The sequence below is a fragment of the Morchella sextelata genome (assembly GCF_020137385.1).
Source record: "Morchella sextelata strain SCLS chromosome Unknown scls_18, whole genome shotgun sequence".
NCBI lineage: Eukaryota > Fungi > Ascomycota > Pezizomycetes > Pezizales > Morchellaceae > Morchella > Morchella sextelata.
The window spans coordinates 3,262-16,363 of NW_025408633.1; the positions used below are offsets into that span (position 1 = coordinate 3,262).

Consider the following 13,102-nt stretch of genomic DNA (forward strand, 5'->3'; position numbering starts at 1 on the left):
ATGAATCCCCAAAACCGTCCTATGAAAAGTCATACAGCACATCGTCAATATCTTCAACGCCTTCGGAAAAATACTCAACCTCTTTCAAATGAAGAACTACGAAGAATGGAAAGAGATAGGCTATTGGAACAACGTGCAATCCGAGAAAGAGAGCATGACGCACGACTCAAACAAATGAGAATGACACGTGACCAAAACCGTGCAACTGCCTTGAAAACGAAATCTCGATCTAAGGATCAAACATCATTAGACTTGTTGTTGAACTCCAAACAAGAGAGTAATAAATGCTCAAGCACTAAAGTGAATGAAAGTAAAAATCCACCAACTCGTAAAACAAATTTTCAAGTAGTTATATGGGTACCACAATCAAAAGGGCAGATCGATAATGATTCACAATCCTCGAAGATCAATTCAAACGATACAGAGGAATACGAGGACAATTGGGCAGAAGAAAATGCTTTGGATTTGATCTCGCTACTTGATAATATGGAAGAGACTATTGCTCTTAATTAGTTATTATTACCGTTTCATGCAATGATTTATGTATATACTTAACCCTTGTTCTGACACTTAAACGCGGCTATTGATAAGAATTTTTATTATAATTTAGGATAGCTTTATTGATTTCCTTAACTATTCATACGTAATCATTCATAATAGCTTAAATACCTAAATGTTATTTTTCCATTTTCCGTTCATTTTAATTCATGAAATTAATAATGAAGGTGAACGTGACTAGTAAAAAAAATTGATAATAATACTAAAATCTCTCATCGTGTCATAATTTGATAATAATTTCATTTTTGAGCTAAAACAATAATTAATTTAATTAAAAGCAAAACATAAATATTTCGATATCGGGGATAGAAGAAAATATATGTTTCAAAGTAGAATACTTGAAAAATAAATAGAAAGAACGTGAAGCCATGATAACATTCTGATAGAAATCGAAATTAAAATACATAACATCCTTCCCGAAATTCGTTTTCTGTCATAGTCAAGCGGAATGGCTCAGCCTGGTATATCATACCAGGCTGAGCCGTGGAAATATATCGTTGATGGCTCAGCCTAGTATATCATACCAGGCTGAGCCGTGGAAATATATCGTTGATGGCTCAGCCTAGTATATCATACCAGGCTGAGCCGTGGAAATATACGGTTGATGGCTCAGGCTAATATATCATACCAGGCTGAGTCGTGGAAATAAACGGTTGATGGCTCAGCCTAGTATATTATACCAGGCTGAGTCGTGGAAATATACGGTTGATGGCTTAGCCTAGTATACCATACCAGGCTGAGCAATTTAACTAATTTTAAAAACTCAACTAAATATGCCATACCAGGCTGAGTCGTTCAACTATTGTTGATGGCTCAACCTAGTATATAATACCAGACTGAACTATGAAAATATATGTTACGGGAAGTTGAGTGAGACGTTTTAATAAATGAAAGGACAAGTAGCTGGAGAGAACCATAGGAAGATATTAAGTTGGTGTAGGCCAGTTCGTATATGACTAGACCTACACTATACTATTGGGCTGAACACTCTCGAAGTCATGATCACGGCTGCAGTCCTTTCTCCTTTGAGAAGGAGCTCAACAAAGTACTTTAGTACAGCCTGATAGTTGGACTTGGTGAGTCAAAATGATCACGAGTCAAAGAAGGGATTAGACTGAAAGCCAGCTTTAATATGGGTTCCTCAATCTATAAACTTGAATAGAGGGGCGAATTCTTACGAGCTGAGATGAGAATTCACATGAACAGTGAGTGAAATCCGGTGTAAAATATTCGTTGTTTAACAAGCTACAGTACTATTGCTTATCATTACCATATTTTTACGTATTCCATTACCAAACGATGTATAGCTAATACTGGCTTACGATACCTGTCTGAGCCGTTCAACATATTCCAGAGAATGAGAAGTATAAGAAAATTCCTCAATTTTATCTATATATAGAGTACCTATACCCCATATACTCAAACGGTATCAAACAATCAAAACTCATTCGAAACGTTCAACATTTTACATGAAAGGTTTATTTCTAACCAAATTGTTTAAAAAGTACGGAGAAAAATACTAACATTTGAATCATCACAGACAAAATGTTTGACTACGAAAATATTGAAACCTCAAGGAACCAATGGGCAAGAGTCGGTATGTTATCACATTATGATCTCAGATTACAATACAATCGTGTTCATCCAGAGCATCAAATAAACGTACATGATTGGTGCTTCCTTCTCACCATATTGAGACAATCCATTCATCCGGAATATTTACGAACCCTAACCACTGCGGTATTGGAAGTTCAACAATTGCCACAGCTTCTGTTGGACAATAATATTGTTTTCCCAAATATCCCAAATATTTACAATAATATCGATATTGTAACTTCACTTGAGACTTGCATTGAGTGTTTATGGTTTTATACTCGGGATCCAGATTATGGATTGACACCTGGTGGCCCTTTTATCCGACGACGTTCCGGAATACTGCTCTATTACACTTTTCGAGAAATTGTTCGTATCGAGATGCAGTATATCATTGACAATATTCCCAATTTTACCAGGGGGGATTATGACAGTGTTCTACCCATTGTCAGCTCTGGTATTCGTGAACATATCGTCAATTTAATGCATCAAGTAATACCTAGCGACCCTTTGATACCATCACCCCGACAGTTGGAGAGAATACTTGAAATCCAAGGGAGATGGTATCAACTGAGTCAGCTGAACACCGACATCTATTCAGATTATACTCTGCCTTTATTGGTTTCACTTCTGGTACCCGATGATAAGCTTATTTCCTTGCCAATTAAACATTGGACATTTTTTATTGAAAGTCTTTCATCTCTATCACCGGTGATCACTCAGTGTGCAATGAAAGCAACAGAGATTCTCTACGGTGATTATGCCAATGAAGAGTTCATTCAGTCGGTAATGGAACGTAATCCAATTGGAGTTATGGATAATAGCGACGGAATATTGCTAAACCTACAAGATTTATCAATTTCCGTTCAAGTGCCAAATTCACGTGATATTATTGTGACACAGAGAGCTGATGTTACAAAAATTATCAGTGGAGATTTACTTGCTGTCATGGTATCGATTGTTATTAGAATGATGTAAGGATTTTTTGCACATTTCAGTAAAGATTATAGGAACTTGGACAATAGAAAGAAACGCGAATTTCTTGCATCGTTTGTTGACAACAAATTATATTGTTACCACTAAATCAATATCGATTTAATCAATCATTTACTACGAATTTTTTCATATTCTATTTGAAATTTTAATAATTTTATCAATATTTATATCCATGGTTTCATTTCTTGTCACTATGTTTCCGATTCGTTAATGAAATTACTGAATTATATAATCATCTAATTTATTAGCTTCATATTTGCTTGTAAGCATAATATTCTAAATGAATAACTTGATATGCATGATACATATTTACGAACCAGCTGCTTTTTTCTTTAGTATGATATTCTTGTTCGGCATATCGTTTCAAGCAGCCGTGTTTTGATCATTTCCGAATAATCAATAATCTTTTCCTAATTTCTATTGTCCGGAATATAAGATATGCGATTGTTAATCCTGAATGGTTACTAAGGCAACTTTGGCGGATCACATCAAATTTGATACACTAAATCATAACGATAACCGCCTTCCTTACGACACTTTACCCTCTATCTCACCTCCCACCTACATAATACCTCAATACTTACCTCGACTTCTACGGCTGAGTGCATGCACACCCACCTCGATAGTTACCTGAACACCTACATTTATGTCAATTTGCTACCACTCTCAAAGTTTTGTTGACTATTAATTGCCCCCATTTTTCGATGACTGTACTAAAACTGTTACTTATACCATTTCTACACCTGTATCGGAATTAAACTGATTCCTGTTTGCCCTATTGTCTCTGTTGTATCTATGAATTACATGTAGCAAAAGGTGTTATTCGATAAAATACCAATTCAAAGGCATGGTTTTTTATATGCAATAATATATTCTTTACACTCATAAGCCAAAAAATGACAATCGCAACATTTTCAATACTTGTATTTTTTTAAAAATGAATTGAATAAGCGTTTGATCTTTGGAATATAAATGTTTCAAAGCCTATCAATAACAAATAATTAACTCATAAAACTGATGTCAATTTCAAAAACGATATGTCAATAGAACAAAAACAAAAAAATTCGGCAGGTAATTCATGAATCATATAAATGCTTCCAATCCTTCCAAGCAACGTTCCGTAACTCAAATCCGCTGAATTCATTCCATCGTACCATAAATTCTTTTCCAGAAAATAAGAGTTTCAAAGCCTATCTGTAACAAATAATCAACTCATAACACTGATTTCAATTTCGAAAACAATAAGGTAATAGAATAAAAACAAAGCAATTCGGCCGTTAATTCATAAATCATATAAATCCTTTGAATCCTTCCAAACAACGTTCCATACTTCAAATCAGCTGAATTCATTCCAAAATACTAGAAATTCTTTTCCATATCACTCTCTGTAATTGAAAATAAATAATCACTATCCCAGTCCGCATCACGTTCCAAATTTCCTTCAACGGCAGTTTCGGGTTGGTTTTCCTCTTGGACTGGACTATTGTTATCGTCAATATCAGAGCATGGGACCTAAACAACTGTAGCACGCCTCAAATCTTCGACCAGAAAGTCTGGCATGTTGACATCGTGGATTTCTCTATGAAGGTCAACAACCGAGCTTGGAATCATGGCTATAAAATATTTATCAGTATTAATTCTAGTACAATACAACGTATGGAAACATACTCAAGTCTGGCGTATTTTCGGCTTCAGAGTCTGGCCGATATGCTGGTGTGGCACCTCCGCCATCGGACATCCAGGATTCTTGTACATCAATATCATCCAACGCCAAATTCTCTTCAACATCAGTTGCAGTTGCAATGAGAGGCCGTCTAACTTCCAGCGCAAATCCCCTCGAACTGGTTGGTGATGGTTCATTAGGATCATGATTGACAGTAACCTTTCGGTGAGATTTGAGTCTCTCAGATGCTCGAATAGGGGCAATACCAGTTCTGAGTGTTGGTCTACGTCTTGGTACGATAGCAAATTGACTGGGGCCAGCGACCTCTATTTCTTCATGAGGAGGAACACTTTGAATCCGATTTCGTTCGTTGGTTGCCAAAGTTTTATATCTCTTGAAATCAGCCCCTTTCCTGCCAAATTGAGGAATCAGATTGATTCCTTCCTGAACGGTCATATCCTGTTCAAACTTAAGATATCTTTTATAACCATCCACCGCATGAAAGTCAACTGCAGGCATAAGCTCCCAATATTGGAATGGTTTTTCAATTCTGCCAGATGTCCTGAATGATTTGATGGAGTTTTCCAAGGATTTTGCGATATCCATTAGACGGGGACAGAGGTGATGAAGATTAGCGACAAAAAAGTGCCATACATGTAAAGGGAACTTTTGTGAAAATGTCAATTTTCCATCCGTTGGGAGGAGACAAATCATAGCAAGTGGACAAGAGCGTAGGTAGTCATCATCAAAAAAATAGTTCCATTTCTTGCCATCTTTCAACCAGTTCCTGAGAGTTGTCATCGTGGTCATTGTCGTACGTGTTTGCTCTTGGTAAAGTCGAAGTAGCTCATCATTGACCTTTTTTTGAATACGAGTATTTCGAGTTCGATCTGACTTATCGACGCGGATACGTTTAGTGGGTGGGGAATTTTCTGTGACCACCTTGACTTGCTCACGTTGTGCGATGAAGATATCAAGACAGCAAATCCGGTGCATGATTTGATCCAGCCGTCCTCTAGTTCCCAGGTTATTGAGCTCAAAAATGCGTTGAAGACAGATCAATTGAGAGGAATCAATTTGACTTTCGGTAGTTGGTCGCTGCAACCAGTTTGGCTGATTTGGTTTTCCGCCACGAGCATTGAAGAATACTTCCTGGAGTGCCAAAATATTCTCTGGCAACAAAGCTTGATATACCCATTCCAAGAGATTATCCCATTGCTTTGCTGTCAATCTTTTGGTGGGATCCTCTTCGTTATCATAAGACTGCAAAACTTTCAATTGACGCTCCCAACCACGATTCTTCCATTTTTCAACCATTGTACCCGTTGGGCGTTCAATGTCTTCCTCTTCCAATCCTTCTTCAGGCACTTCTGGGGGTTCTTCGCCACCAACTCTGTCTTCTTCATCAAACTTTTTGCAGAGCTTTTGATATTCAACCGAATAATGATGGTGGATACGATATGCTTGTTCACGATTGCACGAACCATAAGGGTCGTCAGGCAAATTAATGATATAATTGCCACGATATGCAATTTCGGTACTCGGAAGGAAATAGCTTCCGCCATCTCGTACCGGACGGGGTTGAGGAGTTTCTTGTTCAGAAGCTATTAGAGTGTTAGGAAACAGTTTTTTACCTGATCCAGAGATATTCAAACTTACAATCTTCGTCAGACGATCTCATGACCGGTTCTTCAACGTCAGGCATATAATTATCCTCAAGTACAGCCGAACGACCAACACGAGATAAAATCCGGTCCAAATTTGATTTTGGATTATCCGGGGGGCTTAACGTAGCAGGAGGGGATTGGGCTGACACTAAAAATACTTAATTAAAATTATTAGGGTCAAGAAATCAAGATCAACTTACTGTTTGTATGTCAGTAAACGTTTTAAGCTTTGTACTATCGTACGTTATAATTCAAGCTATCGTAGGAAACAATGTTAGTTTATCCATATTCCCGTACTCATTTTCATCAAAAAGTAAGTCAATAGCTCAAAAACTAAAGAAATTATGAACGGAAATACAATGGCTCTACCTGGTATACCATACCAGGTAGAGCCAGTACATTGGCTGAACCTAGTATGATTATACCATTCTAAATCAATAATAAAAATAAAATTCAATAATAATATACTTACTTCCAAATCAACCGGGAGTATGTAGAAGGGATGGAGAAGAAAAGAGATAAGTGAGTATGTAGGCAGTATTTATTCCATGAATTGTTGGATATATGATTTGTCATCATCGGAAGCTTTTTTTCTTTAGAATAGGAGAGTTTGCTTATGTAATCTTCATATTGGTACCTTATTTACTTGAATATAAATTTTCGAGATAAAGCAGTATCCCAGTGCCGTTTTTGTCTCATGTTCGATTATTGACATACCGGTTCGTTTGGTAATATTAAAGTTTGTGATGGCCATACTCCTTGGGTTATACCTAATCGGGTAGCTCAATAGAAACAAGTTACAAGTACCGCTATTGCCCAATATTGCTCGGTTTCGAAATCGGACACCTCAAATGTTGTCACGTGTGCGATGCCGCCAATCGTTTAGCTATGCCTAATTCGGTGATGTCACATTATGGCGTTACACGATTGCATTTTTATTCAATATTGCTCCGTTTCCAAATCGGATCCGTCGGTTGTTGTGACGTGTGCGATGCCGATACTCCTTTAGCTATGCCTAATTCGGTAATGTCACTTTACGGCGTTATACGGGTGTATTTTCATTCAATATTGCTCTATTTTAAGGTTGGATCCCTCTGTGATTGTGACGTTCGCGATGTGCCTATTACTTTCCAAATGCCTAGTTAGGTAAAGTTATATTCTAGCATTACACGGTTCCGTTTTACTCAATACCGCTATGTTCTGAAGTGATATCCATCACGGTTGTGACTTAGGCGGTGCGCTAACTCTATTACCTTCGCCTAATATGCTAAATTCACGTAATGGAGTTACATGTTGCCATTATTGTTCAATATTACACTTTTCACAAATAGTATCACTTTTATTTTTTCATTTTTTTGTTTCACTCATTTATTGAATGCAGGCCGTAGTCTATTGTAATACGACAACTCCAAAACTATCCTGCTAACTCCTGGCCACACCCACTAAAGGGTATTCAGCAAGCTTGCACTCCCCCGCCGCCTCCACCTAACTAAATGAAAGAAAAATAAAATAACAAGGCTCCGCTTATGTCACACACTGTTCACAACAATTTGGATCTTTCTTCTTACTCTCCCAATTCCTTCGGGTAACCAACCAAGTATTTTTTGTAGTAAACCTTTATATTGCCAAACAATTGACGAATTGCTTTCATCCATGCCATGGCTCTTCAAACTGAAACACATGGAGGGCCGGAACCACTTGAGTCGGAACCGAATCCATTGCGCTTGGAACTACTAGCATCCAACGAATAGAAATTCATAGTGGGTAGAGATGACTCCAGATTAGATTATATAAAATTGACATCTAAATAGATCCCTAATGATTCTGTCGCTCAAAGTAATGCCCCAACTCCCCTGCCCAACTCCTCTGTCCAACTGCTCAAGCCTTTTGACCTGTTTAACCTCTACAACTTGCGTGACCTGTTCGACCTTATGACATTCCGGCCAGACCGACTCAGGACCTCACTAACCAACGACCCTGCTACCAAACGACACCGCGACCTCACGACATCACGACCTCACGACCTCACGACTTCACGATGTCACGACATCACGACCTCACGACCTCAAGGCCTAACGAACTCACGACCTACCGACCTCGTTACCCAGTGATCTGTATGTACCTGTTAGTCAACGTTTATAGATTATTAAAACAGTTATCTCTACTTATTGTCAAACTGCAGGTGCTGCTCGGCAGGTTCCCTTGTTATTACCAGCGCTTATGACAAACATTACACTGTTGAGTGGCATGATTTCGAATTTCAGGGAGACCGCCTGCACTTACCCAATTTTGCGATTAAAAAAAGGAACTAAAATGCATTTATATAATTTTATCCAATGAGTAACAGAGAATAAAAATACTATAAATACCTAATTTTGATTTTGATAACCCTTGTATACCATATCAGGCTGAGGCAATTAACCCTCTGTAGTCCGTATAGGTTTTGAATCAAGAAATGATACCAAAATGGCTCAGCCTAGTATGGCATACCAGGCTGAGCCAATATTTTTTATTCCAGTCTCTATTATTAACGGTTTTTTTTTCCAACTAAACTACTTATATATAGGGCTTCGTATCCCCTTCGAAATTTAGAGATCAACCTCTTCCTTATACAGAGTTGTTCTTGTTTGGAATCACAAATTCTCAATTTTGCATACAAATCCTTATAAGAATTGCTAGAAATCGTCAGTACAAAGATCACTTTGATTGTACAATTGATATTGCGTAAAAGGTGAATAGTATTTCAAGGTTTTGAATTTTCAATCAAACGGATATGGCTAATATTTCAGTGCAGTGCTGTAGTTATGGCTGCCAATCTGCAACACTATCAAGCGGTACGATCGGAAGGTACCAACGCTGAACTTGCGGACTGCATTCACAATACTTTCAATGCGATAATATCGTGTCCCCAATGCTTGAGAGTTGGCAGTAATGGTACTTTTAGAAAGAGCAGTGCGGGAAATATGAACTCAAAAGGTCAACGATATAGAAGATTTGTTTGCAAATGTGGGGAACTTTTGAGCTCATTTGCGAACCAATCATCTGTACGAAAATATTGCACCAAAACACTTAGTACAACTGACTTTATCGAACATTGTCGTCAATTTCCATTGATTGGAAATGAAATAATTGATATAATGCAAAGGGAAATACTCAATAAAGCAAAAGAAGATTTTCAATCGACTGGATTTTCTCCCAGCAAAAAACGTATCGGTGTTGAAATAAATGAGTCTCAACCAAAGCCAAAACGCAGAAATAAGGACTCATTACCTCCTCGATTGGCAGCAACTGATGATAAAACTGACAAAACGGTTTTACTATCCGAACATGACGAGATGAGAGACTTAAAAACAGAGATTATCAATATCCAATTACAACTGCAACAATTATTGGAAAGGCTAGAAACAATGGAGACTAACAAATCCAATGTCAAAATATGCAAACTGACAAGTATAGCAACTGGTAAGTAACTATCTCTTGTTGTCCTTTACTTTGATTTTGATCTGAAAAGATCGCTAACGAATTGAATAGAACTACCACATCTTTCTGTACCGAAAATTGATTCACAGTTATCAACGTCATCATCATTCAAGCATCAAAGGGAGCGTCGAGTACCTACTGTAGCAAATTTCAGTAGGCAACAAAAACTACCAGAAAATATTATACCAACATGCGACCATATATATATAAATGGTTTTGTTCGGGGATCATACAGTTCAACAAAAACATTTTTGAAATCATCATGCAAAGTTCAGTTGCGAAAGATATTGAATTTAAGTTGGATCAATAATGATATTCTGGAAATTGTTGTTCTCTCACCTTATACCACAAAATTGAAAGAAAAAATTTCAATTATATCTTCCTTATCGGTATTAGAGAACTTTGATCCATTGAATCCAAAATCCTATAACCCTGATATTGAGCAGTCCAATGTCAAATACGATGCTATGAGGAAATCATTAAGGCGTGCAATGATCAAACGTCTCGCTCACTCCTCAAATAATTCAAGCAATTCTAAAACGAAAGACTATATAAGAGATTGGATAGGAAAACGTGGATGGTCCAATGAATTCAAAGTTCAATTGACAAAATCCAGAAATTCATATGCGAATGCTCCTGGTATGCTTTCCTCGATATTAGTTTCTATATCTAAAAGCTGTTCGCTTTGATTTTTAATATGCTAATATGGTTTAGGGTCTAATGTTTTCAGTGAATCGAAATCTAGTTTTGAATTCGAAGAATCGATGGAATTATGAGTACCACAATGAAAATTGGTTATGTGAATGTCCATTCTTTACAGGACAGAAAGTTTTATCACATACTTAAAATGTTAGAACATGATTATGATTTTTTGTTTTTAGCCGAGCATTGGTATACCAATCATAGTAGTAGAATGTCCAATCCAGCGGTGATTGGAACAACAATTTTACCTATATCGACAATCTCAGAAAAGAAGAAAGGGAGGTTTAGCGGTGGTATATATTTGTTAGCTTCACAATGGTGGCGAAACAAGGTTCTAAAGGTGGAAGGTACGCAGCATACTTTGATAGCATGGTTAGAAGGTGTAACATTTGCTGGAGTTTACTTTCCTCCCACGACAATGAACGCTTCAGACGTTCAAATCCAACTAGCAGCGTTACCTGTAATTGATATATTACTAGGCGATATCAATATTCGATTTGGGGATCAGAAAAAAGTTGGACCATTGGATAAATTGAAGGTTATACAGGACTGGGAATCAGTGGCGGGATTGTCTAGAATGAGACCGGATGGCAAAGCGCTGGAACTTGGCACAGATCATGCATTCATTAAAAACCGATTATACAATCAAAACCCACAACTGTCGCTTGAATCTACAGCAATAGCTGGTATTCATACCGATCACAAGTATATTCTTAAATTATGTCTCAAGAATTATTCCGGTTCTGCATTCAAGTCTGAGCACAATTACCATCATATTTATCGCTATCGAGTAAACAAGCTTATGAAGAAAACACCGTCATATTCAAACATCAATATCACTTCTACAGATTGTCGTTTACTTCCTTCGAAACAGAAGGAGTTCTCTGATTGTTACAAAATGATTGACGACCTTGTTCGTCTAGAGAAAGATTCTGCCACAGATAGCAAAGATATAGATTTATTGGATGTTATTTTGATGACCAAGGTCCAAACTGCATCTGAAGTAGTATTGGGAACTATTTCACCTTATCAGGAAAGACTCTGTCCAGATAAATATGTTAAGCATTTGGTCGGTTCCAACGATTGTGGTTCAACAGTTAGTCTCTTTAAACGATTACAACGATGTTCATCGAAATCGAGAATAATGAGTTCGGACAACAATTCAGTTACAGTAATGCATGACCTGGAAAACAAATATTCAAAGGTTTATGACAGCCAAAGTATAACCCGGAATACCTATATCAGACATTTCCCATCCGTCAACGATAGATTATATCAAGACTATTTATTGCGATTGGTGACCGTTGATAAAATTAAGGAATTTGTTGCAAAGTTTTCAACAACGAAAGCATGCGGGGAGGATGGAATTCATATTTTACAGATTAAGAATTTGATTGAAACCGAATTCATTACAGATTTATCATTTCTCTATCAAATGTGTATAGAAACGTTTTCAACTCCTGAACGCTGGAATAGTTCGATCCTATATCCATTACAAAAAAACTCCACGAAGCCTTATACACCATCAAATACAAGACCTATTTCTATTCTTGTAATGTTTAGACGGATATTTGAGAGTCTAATTTTACCAATATTCGAAGATTCGATATGGGATTTCAATCAAATGAATCCTTGTCAGGGTGGTTTTCGGTCTGGTTATTCAACTCAAACTCATGCTTTAATCCTCAACCATAGCCTTGCTTCAGGAAAACGACCTCTGACGGTCTTTTTGGATTTTGAAGCTGCATTTGATAAAGTTAGTAAAGAATTGTTGGTGTAAGAGTTAATTGATAATGGAATGCCTCAATATCTCATCTGTCTACTCATCAGCCTTCTTTTTCAGTCAATGTCATATCATATAGTTGTGAATGGTACCGCGTCAAAGAAGCTTGATCGAAATATCGGCTTGCCACAGGGTTCACCACTCTCACCGGTTATTTTCAAAAAATTCATCAACTCGCTTGTTTCTGAACTGAATCCCACAATTGTTACGAAAGATCAATTACCTTCAGCTCTATTTTTTGCGGATGACTGCGTTTTGCTTGCCACTGATTGGGGTCATGCAACCGCAATGTTAGAAATATGTGAGAGATGGGCCAACAATCATGCAATGAAATTCAATGTCTCAAAGTGTGGTGTAATTGATAAACTGGATCTTCAAAAAGAACAAACCATTCAATTATGTCTCTACGGAGTACCGATACCTATCGTGACTACATATGGTTATTTGGGGTTTCCTATAGGGTGTGATGGAATTGATTTTGAAAGGCATCGGGATAATCTCATTGAAAAAACAATGAGATTAAAAGGATTTCTTCAGTTCCATTCAGATTCTTGGACACCGCGTGTTCGACTCAATATGTACAAAATATATCTTATGCCAACAATGGAATATGGCGTTGAACTATTTGACTCATATATGAAATCAAAAAGGAAAAGTACC

The 13,102-nt window shown here is 37.3% G+C and overlaps 4 protein-coding genes across 4 annotated transcripts; 3 read left to right on the top strand and 1 right to left on the bottom strand.

The window, feature by feature from the left end:
* H6S33_004528 (uncharacterized protein) lies at positions 1-513 on the top strand (the record flags this gene model as incomplete). The annotated part of the gene is made up of 1 exon (XM_044836076.1): positions 1-513. One exon carries the CDS (start codon positions 1-3, stop codon positions 511-513), a length of 513 nt encoding a protein of 170 aa, XP_044690501.1.
* A 1,590-nt stretch (positions 514-2,103) lies between these two features.
* On the top strand, positions 2,104-3,129 carry H6S33_004529 (uncharacterized protein; the record flags this gene model as incomplete). The annotated part of the gene is made up of 1 exon (XM_044836187.1): positions 2,104-3,129. One exon carries the CDS (start codon positions 2,104-2,106, stop codon positions 3,127-3,129), a length of 1,026 nt encoding a protein of 341 aa, XP_044690502.1.
* A 1,530-nt stretch (positions 3,130-4,659) lies between these two features.
* H6S33_004530 (uncharacterized protein) lies at positions 4,660-6,515 on the bottom strand (the record flags this gene model as incomplete). The annotated part of the gene is made up of 3 exons (XM_044836288.1): positions 4,660-4,760; positions 4,816-6,414; positions 6,470-6,515. The coding sequence occupies 3 exons, from the start codon at positions 6,513-6,515 to the stop codon at positions 4,660-4,662; spliced, it is 1,746 nt and encodes a 581-aa protein (XP_044690503.1).
* Positions 6,516-10,804: 4,289 nt separating this feature from the next.
* On the top strand, positions 10,805-12,439 carry H6S33_004531 (uncharacterized protein; the record flags this gene model as incomplete). Its single annotated transcript, XM_044836299.1, has 1 exon — positions 10,805-12,439. The coding sequence occupies one exon, from the start codon at positions 10,805-10,807 to the stop codon at positions 12,437-12,439; it is 1,635 nt and encodes a 544-aa protein (XP_044690504.1).
* Between the last annotated feature and the right edge of the window lie 663 nt (positions 12,440-13,102).